The sequence below is a fragment of the Eleutherodactylus coqui genome, chromosome 13, assembly GCF_035609145.1.
Source record: "Eleutherodactylus coqui strain aEleCoq1 chromosome 13, aEleCoq1.hap1, whole genome shotgun sequence".
NCBI lineage: Eukaryota > Metazoa > Chordata > Amphibia > Anura > Eleutherodactylidae > Eleutherodactylus > Eleutherodactylus coqui.
In genome coordinates, this window is record NC_089849.1 from 69,247,890 (window position 1) to 69,269,301 (window position 21,412).

The 21,412-nt window shown below is 46.2% G+C and overlaps 1 protein-coding gene across 1 annotated transcript in view; it reads left to right on the forward strand.

Annotated features, from left to right (window-relative positions):
- Positions 1 to 21,412, forward strand: part of LOC136588014 (proton channel OTOP2-like) — a 64,877-nt gene that overhangs the window by 26,707 nt on the left and 16,758 nt on the right. Inside the window, exon 4 of the mRNA XM_066586898.1 lies at positions 19,281 to 19,429. Within this exon, the coding sequence (XP_066442995.1) occupies positions 19,281 to 19,429 (149 nt within the window). The remainder of the gene's footprint in view (positions 1 to 19,280; positions 19,430 to 21,412) is intronic.

The following is a 21,412-nucleotide window of genomic DNA, read 5'->3' on the forward strand; positions in this document are numbered from 1 at the left end:
AAAGCGCTGAACCACCAAATTAAAGACGTGGGCCAGGCATGGCACGTGCGTGAGGCTGCCGAGCTGCAGAGCCGCCACCAGGTTACGGCCGTTGTTACACACGACCATGCCCGCTTGGAGGCTCAGCGGCGCAAGCCAACGGTCGGTCTGCTCTGTCAGACCCTGCAGCAGTTCGTGGACCGTGTGCCTCCTATCTCCTAAGCTGAGTAGTTTCAGCACGGCCTGCTGACGCTTGCCCACCGCTGTGTTGCCACGCCGCGCGACACCGACTGCTGGCGACGTCCTGCTGCTGCTGACACATCTAGATTGCGAGACAGAGGTTGAGGAGGAGGAGGAGGAGGAGGGTGCTTTAGCGGAAGAAGCATACACCGCCGAACATACCACCACCGAGCTGGGGCCCGCAATTCTGGGGGTGGGTAGGACGTGAGCGGTCCCAGGCTCTGACTCTGTCCCAGCCTCCACTAAATTCACCCAATGTGCCGTCAGGGAGATGTAGTGGCCCTGCCCGCCTGTGCTTGTCCACGTGTCCGTAGTTAAGTGGACCTTGCCACTAACCGCATTGGTGAGGGCGCGTACAATGTTGCGGGAGACGTGGTCGTGCAGGGCTGGGACGGCACATCGGGAAAAGTAGTGGCGACTGGGAACTGAGTAGCGCGAGGCCGCCGCCGCCATCATAGCTTTGAAAGCCTCCGTTTCCACAACCCTATACGGCAGCATCTCAAGGCTGATAAATTTGGCTATGTGGACGGTTAACGATTGAGCGTGCGGGTGCGTGGCGGTGTACTTGCGCTTGCGCTCCAACACTTGCGCTAGCGACGGCTGGACTGTGCGGTGCGAGACATTGGTGGATGGGGCCGAGGACAGCGGAGGTGAGGGTGTGGGTGCAGGCCATGAGACGGTAGTGCCTGTGTCCTGAGAGGGGGGTTGGATCTCAGTGGCAGGTTGGGGCACAGGGGGAGAGGCAGCGGTGCAAACCGGAGGCGGTGAACGGCCTTCGTCCCACCTTGTGGGGTGCTTGGCCATCATATGTCTGCGCATGCTGGTGGTGGTGAGGCTGTTGGTGGTGGCTCCCCGGCTGATCTTGGCGCGACAAAGGTTGCACACCACTGTTCGTCAGTCGTCAGGCGTCTCGGTGAAAAACTGCCAGACCTTAGAGCACCTCGGCCTCTGCAGGGTGGCATGGCGCGAGGGTGTGCTTTGGGAAACAGTTGGTGGATTATTTAGTCTGGCCCTGCCTCTACCCCTGGACACCGCACTGCCTCTTGCAACCTGCCCTGCTGCTGCCCGTGCCTCCCCCTCTGAAGACCTGTCCTGTGTAGGCGTTGCACACCAGGTGGGGTCAGTCACCTCATCGTCCTGCTGCTCTTCCTCCGAATCCTCTGTGCGCTCCTCCCTTGGACTTACTGCCCTTACTACTACCTCACTGCAAGACAACTGTGTCTCATCGTCATCGTCCTCCTCACCCACTGAAAGGTCTTGAGACAGTTGCCGGAAGTCCCCAGCCTCATCCCCCGGACCCCGGGAACTTTCCAATGGTTGTGCATCAGTGACGATAAACTCATCTGGTGGGAGAGGAACCACTGCTGCCCAATCTGAGCAGGGGCCCGAGAACAGTTCCTGGGAGTCTTCCCGCTCCTGAGCATGTGTCATTGTAGTGGAGTGAGGAGGCTGGGAGGAAGGAGGAGCAGCAGACAGAGGATTCGGATTTGCAGCACTGGACGGCGCAGAACTCTGGGTGGATGATAGCTTGCTCGAAGCACTTTCTGCCATCCACGACAGGACCTGCTCACACTGCTCATTTTCTAATAAAGGTCTCCCGCGTGGACCCATTAATTGGGCGATGAATGTGGGGACGCCAGAAACGTGCCTCTCTCCTAATCGCGCAGCAGTCGGCTGCGACACACCTGGATCAGGAGCTCGGCCTGTGCCCACACCCTCACTTGGGCCTACGCGTCCTCGGCCGCGTCCACGTCCTCTCGGCCTACCCCTACCCCTCAGCATGCTGTATTACCAGTGATTTCCAAGCTAGGAAAGAAATTGGCGCAAGCCTGCAGCCAAAATAGAATTTTTTCCCTTGTTTTTCAAAGGACAAGCCACACTGCGTGTATTCATTGAATACTACTAAGTTTAATAACTGTGTTGTGGCCCTGCAAATGTGTCAGAGAACTGCAGTGATGCAAAGTTATTGGCTCCAGCAGATCAGGGATTTCCCATGCAGGAAAAAAATTGGCGCAAGCCTGCAGTAAAACGTAGCTGGCTGCGTCTGATTTTTTTTAACGTTCTGCATGCAGCACACACGTACCCAGAGCCCTGAGGACTGTCAGAGGCAGGCGAAATAGAATTTTTTCCCTTGTTTTTCAAAGGACAAGCCACACTGCGTGTATTCAATGAATACTACTAAGTTTAATAACTGTGTTGTGGCCCTGCAAATGTGTCAGAGAACTGCAGTGATGCAAAGTTATTGGCTCCAGCAGATCAGGGATTTCCCATGCAGGAAAAAAATTGGCGCAAGCCTGCAGTAAAACGTAGCTGGCTGCGTCTGATTTTTTTTAACGTTCTGCACGCAGCACACACGTACCCAGAGCCCTGAGGACTGTCAGAGGCAGGCGAAATAGAATTTTTTCCCTTGTTTTTCAAAGGACAAGCCACACTGCGTCTATTCAATAAATAATGTATGTCTTCTGGCCCTGCCTACACAATTCTATCCCTGTAGTATTAATGCCGGGTGCAATGGTCTGCACAGCCGGTTTTGAGAGAAAAAAAAATATGCAACACTGCTAACAGCAGCCTGGACAGTACTGCACACGGATAGATGTGGCCCTAGAAAGGACCGTTGGGGTTCTTGAAGCCTACACTCACTGCTAACACTCTCCCTGCCTAACCACCACTTCTGTCCCTATTGCAGGGCGCAATGCTCTGCAGATCCAATTTTGAAGAAAAAAAAAAAATACAGTGCTAACACAGTACTGCACACTATTAGATGTGGCCCTGAGAAAGACCGTTGGGGTTATTGAAGCCTACACTAACTCCTAACGCTCTCCCTACAGCAGCTCCAGCACGATACCACTGTCCCTCAGCTAACTCACAAGGCATGTGTGGCGAGCCGCAGGAGGGGCCGACTTTTATACTCGGGTGACATCTGATCGCCCCAGCCACTCACAGCAGGGGGGTGGTATAGGGCTTGAACGTCACAGGGGGAAGTTGTAATGCCTTCCCTGTCTTTCAATTGGCCAGAAAAGCGCGCTAACGTCTCAGAGAGGAAACTGAAAGTAACCAGAACACCGAGTGGTACTCGTTACGAGTAACGAGCATCCCGAACACCCTAATATTCGCACGAATATCAAGCTCGGACGAGTACGTTCGCTCATCTCTAGTTATTTAGCCTAAGGAGGTCCAGATGTATTCTTTTCCCTGCAATTTTACGCAGTGTTGCACGCATGCCCTTGCGTTTTGCACACCTCCCATAGACTTCTATGGGGACCTTTGGTGCGCAAACACACAGGAAAATACAGCAGGTCACATTTTTTGCATATGGTTGAAAACATTAATGAGAGTGAACCCAATTAAATCATTCATTCTCATGTATTTTTGTTAGCCATTAAAAGGTATCATATCTACAAGATTGCTTGGTTTCTCGTAGGCTGCCTGCACATGGGGGGATTTGCATTGCTGAGTCTGCGGTGGGCGTCCGCCTCCAGATTCTCCAGGAAATACCGGATGCGGGCTCTGAGCTGCCCGTGTGCAGGCGGCCTTACTGAGAACGATCACACTATTCTCTACGTATTGCATGGGCAAAAATGGTCATTTGAAGGAGCCTTAAAAAAAAAAGACACAATAAAAACATTTAAAAACCTCTCTATAACTGACCAAACATAAAAATGGAGTATATGGTCACTACAGGTGCAGGCATGATTAGTGCAAAAGATCTAATACATAGCCACCATAAATATAATACAAGCCCGCACAGAAACCCCTGAAGAGTGCCAATGATGCACAATAGAACCTGTAGACAAACACACCTGGAAAATCTGTAAAAATGCATAAACATGTATCACCTACTGAGGCTTCCTCCCAGTGTACCCAACATGTGACTGGAGACTTAAAGGATTTATGTCTGAAACATTATTGCCAAAATTTCATTATTGCATAATTCCTGGGTGCAGCGGCCATACAAAGCAGTGTGCCTCGCACGAAACAGACACGGCACGTACTGTACGGTAATGGGTAAACCAGATCTGCATCAACTACAGTCCATGCTATTACCATGGCACTTTTCACATTACTCTAATTAGTCCCATGTTATGTATATACTGAGAGAAGCTCTAAACAAGTACGTATAATGGAGACCATGAAAGAGGCTCTTTCGGTCTCTGTCGAATAATTAAATTTAAAAGCTGCGTGCCCAAGCTTCTTGGGTGCAACTTGCATTGGCTAGCCCGTCTGTGTGCTGTCCAATGTACTGAGCACTGCAAGTTGACATCTGCTATCCTTATCCGAAAATCAGACAAGAATAGGATATCCTGTGATTTCTTTTATTCAAACTGTCATTTTGATTGGACATGAAGCCTGTGTGCATCCACCCATTGAAATTAATGGGTCCTACTTCTGAGACTGATTTTTTAAGTTGAAAAAACATCACTGTACAAGTAACCTAAGGCCTTTCATGACCAGCTGATATACGCTGTGATCTGATGCATTGTATTCCAATGCATCAGATCATATGGCCGTATTTCCATGACGAAAAACACCTGGGCGGCCAATATAGCGCCGGGCGTTTTTATGTCACGCTCAAAAGATAGTCCTGGAACCATTTTTTGGGCCGGAATACGTCAGCTGCTGCATGGGTTCAATGGGAGCCAATGACAGCATCCGGAGAAAGGAGGTGGGGGAGAGTTTAGCAGCTTGTCTGCTAAACTCCCTCCCTCTTCTCTCCTCCCCTTCGTCTGATTCCAATGGGAGGGGGCGGAGTTAAGTGCTGCTCCATCCCGTTTCTTCCCAATGCTGGCTGCAGACAAGGGGTGGGACGGGGGCAGAGCTAAGCTCTCGCCCCTTGTCCGCAGCCAGCAATAGGAGGAGGTGGGATGGGGCGGCGCTTAGCTCCGTTCCCATCCTGCCTCCTCCCATTGGAATCAGCCGGAGTGGAGGAGAGAGGAGGTGAGCTGGCTAGGAGGGAAGGGGAAGCCTCAACGGCATGGCAGCCTTGGCATATATGCACCGGGGCCCATGCCATCTGAACAGGCGCACAAACATTAGATATAAGTTTTACCGCCTTACATTGTAGCGTATATCGGCCGGCTGTGAAAACGGCGGCCGATATGCACTCGTGGTTATAAAGCCTTAGGGCATATTCACACGAACGAGAATCCCATGTAAGTTTTTTGTGATGCGAGATGCATAAAATGTGCACAAATATGAAATCCATTCATTTGAATGGAGTTATTCACAAGAGCAATTTTTTTACTCGTAGCAATGCCGCAAGAAAAAAAGATCACGCCATGTTGTATCTTTGGTCGCAACATATCACCCTTTTTTTTTATGGGACCTTGAAAGCAATGTGCATGTAAGTGCTATGCAATTTTTCCCACTGAAGTCCCTGGGAAGCACTCGCTATCTTCTTACGAGCGGCAATGCGAATTTTAAGCAAAAACACATCCCCTCGCAGCAAAAATCGCAAGTTGGCAAGCGTGATATTGCACTTCCTTTGTGAATGTAGCCTTAGTGTGGAGCTTTTCCTGTGTACACGCGAACAAAACAGATTGTGAGCAGGCCTTAACACTATCCGTAAAGGCAACTGTATGAACAATGTAAAGAAATTGACCGTGTAATGATCCCGTGTGCCGCTGGACATAAGGTGCAACTGTCAGCATGTGGCATTGTAGCGGCATAATAATCCACTGTTTACTCTCTGGATGGCAAGTAGTCGCAGAGACATATTCCCATAATTGTATTTTGTGCTCTTCATCAATCAGGTTCTAGTTGTCGGATTGTCTGTCTGGGAACAATATCACTGTACAAATACACTGTTGGCTGATATCCTAGAAGTATTGTCCTGCACTGCCAGTAAACTGTTACATGTCCCAATGTGTTCCAGTGTTGTCATTCTTTTATGTAATTTGGTATATTTCTCTTACAATAGATGTTGTTCTCCTAGATTTGTATGACATCATTGCTGATGTTGTCCGTAGCTCTTTGTGGCGCAGTTCTATAACCCTCTCTACCAAGTATCGGGCACTGTTCACATTAGATTTGTGAAGGAGGCTTTACATTTATAATACATGAGTAGTATTGGCTGAGAGGAGAAACTTAATTCACTATGTGACAGACACTGTTTCGTAGATGTGATGTATTCTTTTGCTGACTAATATATCACTTGATATCTGCCATACCTAATGTGGCAAGTTGGGGTTCATTCGCCTATTAGAATCACCATCTTTCACTCAGGATAGGTGGGCATCACGAGCATAAAGGCTCCAGGAGACTTGCAGTTTCTTGTAAATATGGCACAGGTACTCTGTCACTATCTCCCACCTGGGGCGTCTAAAGGGCGTGTTCCTCTATCACACTGGTGACGGGCCCAGACTGGTTGACACGGACCTCAGGCTCCTATTCCTGATGCAGCGTCTTAACACCGCCTCTCACTCTGGCTCCTAGCCAACTTTCCCCTGAGTATGGCAGGAACTGATCTTTTTATCTCACTTCCTGGCATACCCGCAGGTGTTCTCTCTCATTTCTGATCCCAATATGCCTGTCCTCAGCCCCCCGCAAGCCATTCTGTGTACTACCCTTCTACACTAATGAGATAAGCAATATTAATCACTTCACTTGGCTGCTTTATTTTAATATTCTGACTAACTGGTGTGTATATTATATATATATACAGGAGATATTTACTGTATATCAGTGGGTTACCTCCAACTTGTGTCCAAAGAATAGTGAATATGCAGCACTTCAGGATTTGTAGAGCAGTGGGCACTAACTAAAAAAATAAACTAAAAAATTAGTTACCATTCCAATTATGGGGCAGGATTGGAACTAGAAACAATATTTACCATTGTAGGGTAATAATTCTGTTTTTAGGAACTAGTTTGGTGGGAAAGTACCAATTTTTAGGATTTTAATCTCTTAATCACCAAGTAATTTGTTTCATTGTCTTTTTATTTATTTTTATCAAGATAGCCAAATGAGAGGGTTTTTTTGGGGGACAAGTTGTATTTTTAATAGCATTATTTTCAGGGAAAATAAAATATATTGTATAACTATTTTTAATTTTCTTCCGGGGAGGGAACTGGGATTTCATTTTTAGGGCTCAGTCACACGGGCGTTTGTACGCGCGTCTGTCAGTTGCATTTGCCGGCTGCATCTAAATAGAACCAATGCTTTTCAATGGGAGCAGGCACCTGTGCGAATTTTACATGCGCACAAACGGTTTGCAGAGCGCATGTTACTGTGGCAAACCGGTGTTCTATGTTTGTGAAACACCTGGATGCTGTTGCATAAAGGGGTTTCACCTTGCGCTCATTGGGGCTAGCGGCAGCAGTGTCGACCCCACTGAGAACATATAGTGAATTCATGAATGGGTGAGTGCTGCCTCTGATTGGCTGACCGCAGGGACCAATCACAGGTAGCTCTCAGCTGTCATTCAATAGCTGAGAGCTGCCTCTGATTGGTTGAGCACTGTGACCAATCAGAGGCAGCTCTCAGCTTCTATGTTAAGGACTAGTGATGAGTGAGTATACTCGCTAAGGGCAATTGCTCGAGCGAGCATTGCTCTTAGTGAGTACCTGCCGGCTTGAGAGAAAAGGTTCGGGTGCCGGCTGCGGGCAGGGAGCTGCGGGGGAGAGCGGGGAGGAACGGAGGGAAGATCTCTCTCTCCCTCTCCCCCCCCCCCCCCGCTCCCCCCTGCTGACTGCCACAACTCACCGCTCCCCTGCGCCGGCACCCGAACCTTTTCACTCGAGCTGGCAATTGCCCTTAGTGAGTATGCTCGCTCATCTCTATTAAGGGCCCACATACTTATAGACCTTTCTTCATAGAGTCAAGGCTTGTTGTGCATAGCATACAAGTATAATAGAGCTACACCCAGCATTAATTACATTGGGATTTAGCCCATGTAACTCTTACTTGAGATTATGGTGACATTACTATAAATGCAATGTATACTATATTTGAATGGATCATTGAGCTTCAAGCAAAAGACACAAGCACGATCTTTTATCAAGCCAATGGCTTGCCTTATTGAAACAGCAATCTGAGGAATTGACTATTACAATAGCAGAGAAGATGGCATAGAGGTGTTGACAGATTCTAATTCTTATAAGAAATAGTCTACTAACCACTCTTCTATTTTATAGCAACAGCCTGCTCAAACCGTATCGGATGCTGTTGTGTAGGGGATGTCAATTCAAAAGCAGTGAGATTACTCATGTTTCTAATCACACCGTTCTTACATGCATCACCTAAGATCCACAATATTGGTCTCCACCTGCCTTGAAACCTATTGTCTCTAGTATGCATATTGAGCTCATGTATGTTTTGTTCTGAAGCTCTGGAGCTGAAATACTCAGAATGGAGTTCCGTGGCACAAGAGTAGGATAGCGCCAGCCTCTCCCCACCCACATCATGTAAAGTTATAGCTCTTTCTCTATATACATAAGGAGAGAGAACTGTCGCTCTACATAATGCCCTCATTATTCGGAGCTCCATTCTGAGTCAAGTATGTTTATTCTGAAGCACAGTAGCCAGGGGCGTAACTATAGAGGGTGCAGGGGATGCGGTTGCACCCGGGCCCAGGAGCCTTAGGGGGCTCATAAGGCCTCTCTTCTCCATATAGGGAGCCCAGTACTATGAATAAAGCATTATAGTTGGGAGCCCTGTTATAGGTTTTGCATTGGGCCCAGAAGCTTCAAGTTATGCCTCTGTGCAGCATGGTTTAGGTATGGGTACGGGTACAGATATAGATAGAGGGGGGGCCCCTGATCACCTTTTGCATCAGGGCCCCTGAGCCTTTAGTTACGCCCCTGACAGTAGCGTTTCAGAACAAAACATAAATTGACGCAACGTGCATACCTGTCCTGGGTTCATGCTGCCCGTTGTCAGGTAGCATGAATCTGCTGACAGGTTCTCTTTGAGTTTGATATGACCTCTTTAATCAGATCTATTCCCATTGGGAGCATTAGGACATCATATGGTATGAAGCATGTTGTATGGATGTATGTGAATTTATTGTAAAAGTGGCATTCTTTTTAATGACGTATAAACATAAGGTTTTATGGGGACTAAATAGTCCCCTTCCCTGTTCAACATTGAGATGGAATAGTGGGAGGAATTGGCTGTCTTTATTGTTCACAACTCCTTTCAGGATCAGATTCATTAGAACGGCAGATACATAGACGACCTTTTGCCCTTCTGGTGGGCAAATGTGTCTACCATTCCATTGTTTTTTCAATTATATCTATAACAATGCTTTTCTTTTATAGTTTACTTACTATTTCTATCCTAGAGAGATATATTTTTTGTTCTTACAGTACAGATAATGAAACTACAATATATGAACCATAACTTTTCATAAGGGGATAGTGGGCAACACTCTTGAATGCTGATAGTGGACACCTGAAATCCATCCTAAAGTCAATTCCTGTTGGGTAGTTAATCAGGGCTTAAAGAACATATAATCACCCACAAGAGATTCAGGTAGAATTTAATAATATTAAAAACTGCCTTCAGGATAGAAATTATACTAATTAGATCTTTGAATGGCAGATAATATTGTTTATAATATTGGGAACCTGCCATCTTGAACTTATCATCCAACTGCCTTCAGGAAAGAAGTTATCCTGATTAGATCTTTGAATGGCAGATAATATTGTTTATAATTAGAGATGAGTGAACGTACTCGTTTAGGGCAATTACTCGATCGAGCATCGCTTTTTTCGAGTAACTGCCTACTTGGGCGAAAAGATTCGGGGGGCGGCGTGGTGGAGCGGGGGGTAGCAGTGGGGAAACAGGGGGGAGCTCTCTCTCTCTCTCCCCCCCCCACTCTCCTCTGCAACCCCCCCGCTTACCCCCGGCGCCCCCCGAATCTTTTCGCCTGATTAGGCAGTTACTCGAAAAAAGCGATGCTCAATCGAGTAATTGTCCTAAACGAGTACGTTCACTCATCTCTATTTATAATATTGGGAATCTGCCATCTTGAACATGTCATTCAACTGCACGCATCATGCTGTAGAGCAGAGTGAGATGAACAGATTAGTATTTAGTTTTGTGGGACAAGATTTACTATAACTTCTATTTTATTCTTTTACATCTGTTTATCCTGCGTTTAGAGGTCCAATGGGTGGTCCTACAGGGATTGGCAGCTATGTTGGTCTGGATAGTCATGCTCAAATAGCTGTCAGTCACTGATTAGGACCGCCCACTGGACCCCTTAACTCATCACAAAATGTTGTAAGTTAAAGGGGTTGTCCCGCAGAAGCAAGTGCAGTTATACACTTCTGTATGGCCATATTAATGAACTTTGTAATGTACATCGTGCATTAAATATTGGCCATACAGAAGTTATATACTTACCCCCTCCCGGTGCTGGCGTCCCCGTCTCCATGGCGACGACCAAACTTCTCCTCTGGTCGGCGGAACAGTCGTGCTTGCGCAGAGAGGAATCCTCTTCTGGATGGTCCGGGCTCACGAGCTGCGTCCTGGCTCCTCCCTCTTCTCAGCATCATCGCGTAGCTCCGCCCCGTCACATGGCGCCGATCAGGCAATGAGGTGGCTGGAATCGGCAGTGGAGAGCAGACAGCAGAAGAACATCCACGGTGCACCATGGGAGAAGACCCGCGGTGCACTGTGGGAGAAGACCAGCGGCAGCCATCTTGGAAAGAAGATTTTTTAAAGTTGCTGAACGGGGATTCAGGTAAGGGAATTTTTTTTTTTTAATAACACCTGGCAGCAGTATTCCTTTACAAGTACTGGGGGACTGGGCAAAAAAAAAATTTCTCTTTAGGCGCGGGACAACCCCTTTAATGAAATACAAGTTATACTAAATGTTTTCTCACAAACCATGTATCAGTTTGCTCAGGTCATCTAGCTTTAGAACATGATGCCTATAGTTTGGACAGCATATTCAATGTTAAACAAATAACATGTAAGCAATTACCGGATAAGGTTCATGTTCAAAGAGATGACAAAGTTAAAAGGCCAACATTAGTATTGCAGTACAGCAAGCACTTTCATCAGCTTAAAAGGTGATTATGAAATACCTTCCTTCTTCATATACTTACACGGGTCAGAGGCCTCTTAAGTTTAGTTTCCTTGATTTTATGGATGAAGCAATAAAGGATTGAAAGATCTTAATACAATGACTGATTCAGAATGTCCTTGTTTTCTTAGTTTCTACTGTGGAGCATTTTATTCCTGGACACGTCTAGGGCAAACGGGTTACCTTTTTGTGCTGTGGCCTCAAATTAAAGCTTACGTATACAACCCCTGGTAGTGTGGAAGCAATACGATTAAAATGGGGGGGGGGGGGGGGTGACATATTTTTGTTTCTTGAATCAGGTTGCTAAGAAAGAGGGAGAAAAGTCATCTTTATTTACAGAGATTATGGTGTAGATGCTGGAATAAAGTGAAAATAATTTGTGGGGTTGATGATTTTAGTGGTTCTCACTTTGGGACAATGTATGTTTGCAGGAATTTGATTTAATTCCACATCATATTTTTGTTATGTTCATGTGGGTAGCAACTACGATGACCTCCACAAACATCACCAACACATCAAATCATTAAGCGATCATTTCCAGGAACAGGAATGCTATCCTTAACCAACATTGGCTTGGAGGACAATACCTAATAGTAGAGTGATCGTCCTGCAGTAATAGGAAAGAGCCATTCAACAGTGATCAAGGCATAGTCACATAGACCAGCAGACGTAGAAATGCCACCCTAGTATCGCAGTAATCATGCTGATCCAAATCCTGTTATTGTTGCCGAATGGTGGACCCTGTAAAACCAAAATCCCAAAACAATAGCAGAATTTCTTAACATTTTTTCCATGTCCCTCCCAAAAAAATGTGATAAAAGTTATACAACACATTATATGTAACCCATAGTGATACCATTAAAAAATACAACTTTTCCCCCCAAAAAACCAAGCCCCCATAATGCTATATTAATGAGTTATGGCTCTTGCAATGCCATAATGAAAATCACTTGGTCCTTAAGACACAAAATAGGCTTGTCACTAAGGAGTTATATATTAAAAACAATAGAAAAATTGGAATACTTTTAAAATATATGATTTTTAGATTCACAAACGTCTAAAGTCTTTTTAGAAAAATGCAATTTTTTTAAAGTAAACAAAGGTGGTGTCAACATCACGGTGAATTCACAGAACGACAGTGGGGTAGGATATTGAGGGCAATTCCTTATAGTTCACTGAAGGTATCAAAGAGACTCAAGGTCCTTTACCATGTAACGATTATCGCTCAAAATTCGTTCAAACGCCTGGCAGTCCCACTGAAATTAATGGAGCCGTGTCCAAGTATGCATGCTACTACTTTAGTCATTACCAGTCAAATATGAGAACGCTGGAACACCTGTTTTGGTGATCAGTGGGGTCTTGGCAGTCAGCCCACCTACTGATCAGCAAGTTATCCCTCATCCTGTGGATAAGATAACTTGATATAACCAAAATACTCTTTTAAGTAATAAAGGCATTATAAGAACTTTGTTTTAAGCTAGAGAGTCATTAGCAAGATACTGGATTGCCGCCCAGATTCCATCTGTTGATGAATAAGCAGGTGAATCAGGTCATAAATTTTGTAGAGTAATTGTTTCAGAGGTAAACTAGAGTTAAAGAGTTCTTTCAGTTGTGAAACCCATGGATTGAAAGCCAAAGCCCAATTTATAATCTATTGTTGGGCTTCACAATGTAATTTGTTATGATTCTGTGGCTATTTTTTTTTCTTCTCTATCCATGGCATTCCACTTGGGTTTCGGTGGGTTGGAGTAATTGCTTCGAGGATTAGATAATTTAAAGTAGCAATAAACAGTAAGTAAACCTTGTGAAATTACATGAATTTCTGAGTTGATTACTAATAAAATGTAATCCGATTGTTAACTAAATCCCAATTATAGACAAACACCATCTTACAAGACTAATTACACACAGACAATTGTACCGTTCATGCCTTTTATTGAGTTACCATCCACAGTGCAGAATGAAAAGTAAGTGAACCTCTGTGTTAATGATTTGTCCCCAATAGAAATAGCAAAAGGTGTTTCGCTTAATGAGACTATCCATGAACTAAGACTTTTTGTAAAGCTGCTCAGCCTACAGTAAAAAAAATTTAAGAAGCCATATTCACCTCATCAGATCCCCTGTTGCTTTTCTTTCACTGAGGTTTGGTCATCCAGTGTTCTTCACTTCAGGCTGCAGCAATAATGATACCTCAACAATGGGATATGTGACTGCTGCAGCTAATTACCGGCCCAAGTGATCTGGTGGGTTTCACAGGTGCGTTGCCCATTAAATAAATGCACACAGAGCCTGGTTATTGGAAATCTGTTATTTTCATTAAAGACTGGTTACTGTGAGCCATGCTTCTTTAATATTAATAATCTTGAGAGGACCTCAGAAGACATATTATAGAGACATACAAAGCTACAAAAGAATTGCTAAAGACGTTGGTGTACATCAATCCAATATTATTTAAATGATCTACAAATGAAGAAAACTCAAGACTGTTATGAGTCCCCCTTGGAGAGCACAATGAGCAGTCCTGAAAGTTTTGAGAAAGAACCCAAGCATAACAGCAAGAAAACTGCAGAAAAACCTTTGCTCATGTGTCTACTTTTAGGAAAGATTGAACATGTATGATGATCATAGAAGGACACCTAGAAAGAAATTGCTGTTGTCCACAAAAAAACTTTTGCAGCCTGTCTCGAGTTTACCCAAGACACTTTATTGTTCCATAACACTCCTGAGAAAATGTTCTATGGACAGATGAGACAAACTGCAACATTTTAGCACAAATGCACATATACTATGTTTGGAGGTACAAAATAAAACAGTACACTGTTGGGTGAATCAACAAGACAATGACCCAAAGCACACAAGTAAATCAACTGAAGAATGGTTGAAAAGATTTGTGTTTTGGAAAGGTCAAGTCAAAGTCCTGACCATAAGCCTACAAAGATGCTGTGTGTAGTATAACCTGAAAAGGGCTGCGCACGCAAGGCATCTCAGAAGTATTAATGAATTAAAACAGTTAGGGCTTGAACAGGTGAGCGCATGCGCAAATACGCTCGCGGCTACAGAGCGTACTTGCCCATGAACAAATCAAAATTCAAGTTTTTTTACCATATAAATTTCACGCTAATGTGCACGGTAAAAAAAAAAAAAAGATTGGGCAAGGCCTATCTTTTCTCATGCGTAATAATATCACTCGAGGATCCTGATAGTCAAAATGTAACCACTGAAATGGTTTTGTCTCGTCACATTTTGCAGCTGTGATTCCCATGGCCGCCAAACCTGACAAAATCAGGTTTGTTTGTTTAAGCCCTTTCAGGGGGGAAATGGTACAAAATTCCCCTTCAACTTTATTCAAATTTAATTTGCCATTACAGGAAAAATTTGGTGGAAGAGCTTGCTGCCAAAATAGATTGCATTTAACCCTTTCCAATTCACTGCCTGACCTCTGAAGACATTGTGATTTAAGGCTGTACAGCTCCGATGTTGGAAGACGTACGTCAAAGCCTATCCAACGTGCCACCTCATGCAGTACTGGCTTTAGCCAGCATATAGCGCCGTTGTATAATGGCAGAAAAATACTAAGCCCCCTAGGAAAACCAGGATACAAATTGGATTGGAAAGGGTTAAGGGTTCACCTACTGTTTCTCTCTGAACTGGATAGTTACTGAATGTGCCCAATAAAAGACATGAATGTATAACTGTTATTTAGTCGTAGTAGTAGCTATTTATATTGTGTTCGTCTATAGTTGTGACATAGATTAAGGCCACATTTTTTAGTAATTCATGCAGAAATACAGGCAATTCCAAATGGTTCAATAACTTTTTCTTACAGCTGTATGATGATGAGAAGTTGCAACTAATTTTAAGATCATCAATGTTGGGTTATCTCAATGAGACCACCAACCCTTTAAAAGTTTTTGTCGTCTAATATGTGCATGTCATACGAGGCTAAAAAGACCTGACCTCATTATAGATATGGTTCTCACCCATGTTAGGGCTCAGTCAAACAACCGTTTTTTAAATGCATTTTAGGTACGTCTGTGATTCGCATGTATTAGAACCAATGCTTTTTAATGAAAGTGGTCACATGTGCGTTTTTTACATGCAAATAAAATTCGCAACCGTATAAAATAGGGCAGCAATTCGTCAAACGCACTTAAAATTCGCACATAAAGTGCGGTGCCATCACTATCCCCTGCTGCGGCAGTGACAACTGCAACAGTGGATTCCTTGGATGTGAAACCCCTGGGCTTCCAGGGCTTCACCTTGTGGTCAATGGGGCCGTCAGCAGAAGGGCCGACCTCATTGAGAACATACAGAGCAGATCGCAATCAGTGACAAGGGGACCAATCACAGGCAGCTCTTAGCTAATGAATGACAGCTGCATGTGATTGGTCCCTGCACTCAGCCAATCAGAGGCAGTGCTTTCTGGAGCTGGGGATTTTCAATCCGCGGCCACCAAAAGACAGAAGAACACTGCCAGGGATGGAGCGAAGAGCCAATCAGCACTTCTAGGTGAGTTAACTTTTTAAAATCTTTTTATACAGCTAAGGTCTTGTTCAGACAAGCGTTTTTATGTGCGTACATATGTTCGCACAAAACTACGCATCTATTAGAACCCTACGGTGTGTTCACATGTCCGTGTTTTATAGGGGTGCAAATGCACATACCTGCAAAACATAGGATATGCGTGCACCATAGTTCAGTGACAAGGGAACTCCCCGCAGGGAGTAAAGAATCCCCTGCCTCAGCTGTGACAAAGGATTTCTTCATCTCTGCAGGGAGTCCTCTCATCACTGAACACTGACAGCACTGTCACAGTGTTCAGTGATGAGGGGACTCCCCACGGGGAGTAAGGAATTTCTTGCCACAGCTGTGACAGCTGTGACAGAGGATCGCAAAACTCTCTATTGATTTCAATAAGGGTTGCCACTTGAAAGTGAATTCGCCCTCATCATGTGTCCAAAGTCAGTCTCTGTCTCATGATCTTGCCTTCCAGGGACACCTCTGGGTTGATACAGTCCAGGACAGCGTTGTTGGTGACCCTAGCTATCCAGGGGATTCATAGAAGTGTTATCCAACACCACAACTTGAAGGCATGTTTGTAATATTTCAATACAAAATCATTCAGGCATTGGCAGCTTGGGCTGGGCATGACTTGACCATATGTGGCTAGTCGCACTGTGTGGTCTCACCCTAAACCCATTGATTTTTGGGGGTGGAGGGAATAAAATGTGACTCTATTCTGATGGGATTTTCTTCTTATCTATACATGTTGTAGCAATTTCCTTATTGGGGGTGGGGTCAGTAATGACACACTGACGCAGCAATTCCATAAAACTTACTTCAGTTTTATTGTAGATTCAGATAACATAGGTTCCAGGTGTAAATAAGCTTTATTTGTATAGTGCCAACATATTCCGCAGCACTTACGCAACATCAGGAGAACAGATACAAAAACCACAGTTACATCTAGTCTGCAAAAATAATGCCCAGCTCAGAAGGGAAAGATGAAGATCCCTCCTGCTGACATAATGTCTCATAGGACTTATTCATACGGGCCTCGTACAGGACATACAGCAGGAGAGGGCCTGAAACACAGGTACCTGCACACAGGGAACCAAAGCTAAAGGTAAACTGCAAACAGGACTTGGACAGAGCGGTGCTCTCTGAACCCCTCAGACTCAACCCATTACGCAGTGGAGCACTTGTCCCGAAAGGGTCAACCCCACTTTCTTCCACAAGGACTGGATGGGTGTCCGAGGGGAAGCAGAGTACTGCATCCAAGAACAAAGAGACAAAACAAAGCCCACCAATGGACAATGGGGACAGGATTCGGATCGGGCATCGACCCACCAACAGACGGGTAGACATACAGAACAAGAACCGGGCGTCCAAACAACTAGTGGACGGGTGGATCAGACATAGGACGGAATACAGACATAAATTATGACTGACAGTTACACAAACGTATCACTAACATAACATATCATGCAACATAATATAACTCAGACGTGTTATGTTACATAACATAACATAACATCATGCAACAGAAGGCAGCACAGGCAAGGAAACATGACTGCTCAGCCTGGACACCCAGCAGACACTGAAAGAAGCTGGTATATATGACAACACCCAGACAGCTAAATTAGCCACCTGTGGAGCTGTGCTGCTAGAAACACTGAGGGAAACAGATTTCAGCACAGCCCAATCCTAAGGCCTCATGTCCACTAGCTAAATGGAATTGCGGATTTCCACTGCGGAATCCGCAGTGGATTTTGCTCATAGGGAATCATTTTAAAAGAATTGCGTTTTTCACGCGCGGGAGAAAAAAACGCGGCATGCTCCATTTTGCTGCGGAATCCGCGCGGATTGGCAACATTGATAGCAATGTGTGCGGATATCTGCATGCAAAAAAAATGCCATGTAAAGCAAATCCGCGCAGAATCCAGGACTGGATTCTGCGCGGATTGTATTTTTTGAGTGGACATGCCTAAAGGCTGATTTCGACACAACGATTTTCGCTCAAAAATCAATCAAAGCCATCTTGTGAGCGATAATCATTGTGTGTAACTGCACTGACAACATGCAGTTTTTCGTTAAGCCGTCGCTCATCATTGTCTTTCAGCGTGCTGAAAGATTAGCAATCAGTTATCAGGGATTCACAGCGGGATACAGCTGATACTATTGTTTCAGTTGTATCCCGCTCCCTGAAAACAGGTGGGGTATGAAGAACAGGGCGGTCCAGCTGGGTTCTTCATCCCCCGTTCAGAGCCGGGGCGCTCCCAGCAGAGAACAGCTGGGTGCAGAAGACAAGCGGGGCCACCCCGCTTGTCTTCTGCATTCTCCGCTCGGCTGTATAACAGCTGGGCGCTCCGAGCAGAGAACAGCTGGGTGCAGAAGACAAGTGGCCCGCTTGTCTCCTGCATCCCCTGCTCGGAGCACAAGGTGATCTCACAACGTTTGAGCAATCACCTTGCGCTGTAAAAAGCATACAGTGATTATTGCTCAAAAATCGCTCAAAAGATTTTTTGAGCGATAATTGTTGTGTCTGTGGCCTCATGTCCATAAATGGATTTACAAAATCTTCGCGTGTGATACACGCCCATAGGGAATCATTGGGCATCGCACGCGCGGGAAAACAACCACAGCACGCTCCTTTTTTGTGCGGTTTTCCCGCACGGACAGCTCCCGCAGCTTCCATTGAAGCTAAGGGAAGCCATCCGGATTCGCAGCACAGACGCATCTGGGAAAGCAGAAGTTGAAAAAAAAAAAAGAGGGCATTGCGCATGCACACAGTACGCCGCCCGCGTCCTGAGCACATCTGCCGTGCAGAAGAAAGATGATCCGGTCGCTATGGGGAGAGCCCCGCAGTGTCCGGACAGGTGAGTATAATGTATTTTCTGGCCTCATATCTGCGGGCCGGGTGGAATCCACTGCAGGATTCTGTACAGGGAAACCGTGCGGGGCCATGATCATGAGGCCTAACAGTATAGAAGCCTTTTATGCTCCAGTAATGAGCTCATTGATTTCACCTGAGCTGACTGGGACCCACAAGGAAGCTCAGGACTAGATTTCTATCTCACCCAGACTAAGTGTCTTGGTGCGATATACACCCCATCCAGGACTTTTCCCTTCAGTTGCCTACAATGTCCATGAAATTTTTCATTTAAATTACCCCAATATTATGTAAATAGTCCTGCTAATTTGAATATATGTAACCTAAGGATCTATGATAGTATGGCTAGGGGATAACTTTATGATTGGTAGGGATCTCACTGATCCTGAGAATGAGAGTCCCAATGGAATGGAGTGCAATTTCCAGTGCTGTCATTGAGGTTAATGGAGCGGCAGATCACATGCACGTCTTCCACTCCATTCATGTGGGAACCATCGAGTCACAGTGATCGGGTCACCACCAATCGTCAGGTTATCCCCTAGCCTCTGCATAGGGGATACCTTTATAACTTGGTACAGCCCCTTTAATAATTATAGATTAAGTCTAATAGACATTCTCATGCTTTCCTCACCACAGGTGTTTTCTGATGGTCCTGTTGACTGTTAATCTGATCATATGGATCATTGCAGTTTCTGAAGAATCCAGACATCTCACTTTTGAACTAGAGAAGTACCTCCTTGGAAATTCTTCTGAAGGCAATAATATCAGTTTCAGTGCACATGAAGGTACGCAAAACTTCAGCCCACATACAGAAATAGTAGAACTGCTGTGAATTTTCATAAATGTGCAGAAATCAGAGCACACGGTGGGTTTTTAAATCCATAGTGCGCTCAATCTGTTAAGAAAATTGCACAGATTTTCACGGTAGAGTTTAACCTTTAAAATGCATAAGGCGAAATCCATAGCAAATGTCAGAACCGGCAACTCTCGGGGCCGCCGTGCCCGCACCACCGGTCCGGCCACCCGGGGTGCAGGAGCGCGGCGCAGAGGTACCCCGGTTCTTGTGATCTCCCCGGGCCGCTGTAAGACTGGTCGCCGCCGGGTTGCTAGGGAGGCAGCTGGTGCTTCTAGTGTCCTGACTACCAGGCTGGCTTCCCTAGTAACGGTCTGTGCAGCTAGACTGGGGGCGTGTCCCCAGCACCGCCCTGATTAGCCCTGCTGCTGTCAGGCTCCCCGCCCCAATCAGCTTCTGGGGCGGGAGCGCTGACAGCATTTAAATAGGTGTGTTTTCCTCTCAGGCCTCGCCAGTGTTAGTTTGGTTCTCCAGCTGCACCCGCGTTTATCCTGACTGCTCTTGTGACCTCGGCTTTTCTGACACCTGCTTTTGGACTTGACTACGTTTTTGCCTGACCCCTCCGTACTGCGTACCCTCTTGTTGCCGACCCGGATTGTCTGACCATTCTACCGTTGCTTGTCTCAGTGTCTGTTTGTCTCCCGTGTCCCGCTTCCCTAGTGAGGGTAGGGACCGTCGCCCAGTTGTCGCCCTGGGGGTTAGCCCAGGGGGGCAAGTAGGCAGGGACAGGGGTTGCGGGATATCCCAGGGACCCCCATATCCCGGACACTGTCCTGACAGTAACACTGGCCGAACTAAGGTCAGACCCTTGCATCCGCCCGGCAACTTTGAGCCCCTCGATGGAGGCCGTGGCGGCTGTAGCGAACCAGGTCCAGGTCCTTACGACCCTTGCCCAGGACCTAACAGCCCGCTTGCAGCCACGGGAACAAGTGGCAGCTGCAGGTCCCATGCAGCCCTCGTCCGCTCCAGGAACGATGTCAGAACCTCGAGCCACGCTTCCGGATTGCTTCTCCGGAGAGAGAGATCAGTTTTTTGCATTTAGAGAGAGCTGCAAGCTCTACTTTGATCTCCGCCCCCACTCCTCTGGTACTGAATACCAGAAAGTGGGAATCGTAATTACCCGCCTGAGGGGAGAGCCCCAAAATTGGGCCTTCTCGCTACCAGCTGGCTCTCCAGCCCGACTATCCCTTGACGCCTTTTTTTCCGCCCTGGGTCAAATTTATGACGAACCCGACCGGGCGGGCTACGCAGTCTCCAAACTTCTGGCCCTGCGCCAGGGTTGTAAGATGGCGGAGGACTACTGTTCCCAACTCCGTCAACATTGTACGGAATCCCGGTGGAACGATGCCGCCCTAAAAGACTTATTTTTGACCGGTCTGTCTGAGGGTCTCAAGGACCTACTTGTGGCCCACCCAGAGCCTAAAACCCTGGAGCAAGCCATGTCGCTGGCTATTCGAGCCGACCGACGTTTGAGGGCCAGACACGCCGCTCGGACCACCCCACTCCCCACGTCTACTTCTTCGACTGACCCGACCTGTTACCCTCCCACCACCGAGGCCATGGAGCTGGGAGCCGTGAACCCCGAGCAACGACGGGAACACCGCCTGAAGAAGAACCTCTGCTTCTACTGTGGGGAGCCGGGTCACCGCATTGCTACCTGCGCTAAGAAGCCACGGCAGGAAGAACTCCCGCTCCTGGGCAGTTGTCGGGGGGACTGTCTAGGAGCCAAGGTACTCCCTGTGTTGTCCAAAATGTTAGTGCCTTGCACCCTAGAATTTCATGCTTTCCACCGTACTGGGCAAGCCTTTGTTGATTCGGGGGCTGCGGCTAATTTCGTTAACTTTAATTTCGTTGCTCAACTGTCCGGGGTTTTGTTACGTTTAGAAACTCCGATTCTGGTTTCAGGAGTGGACTC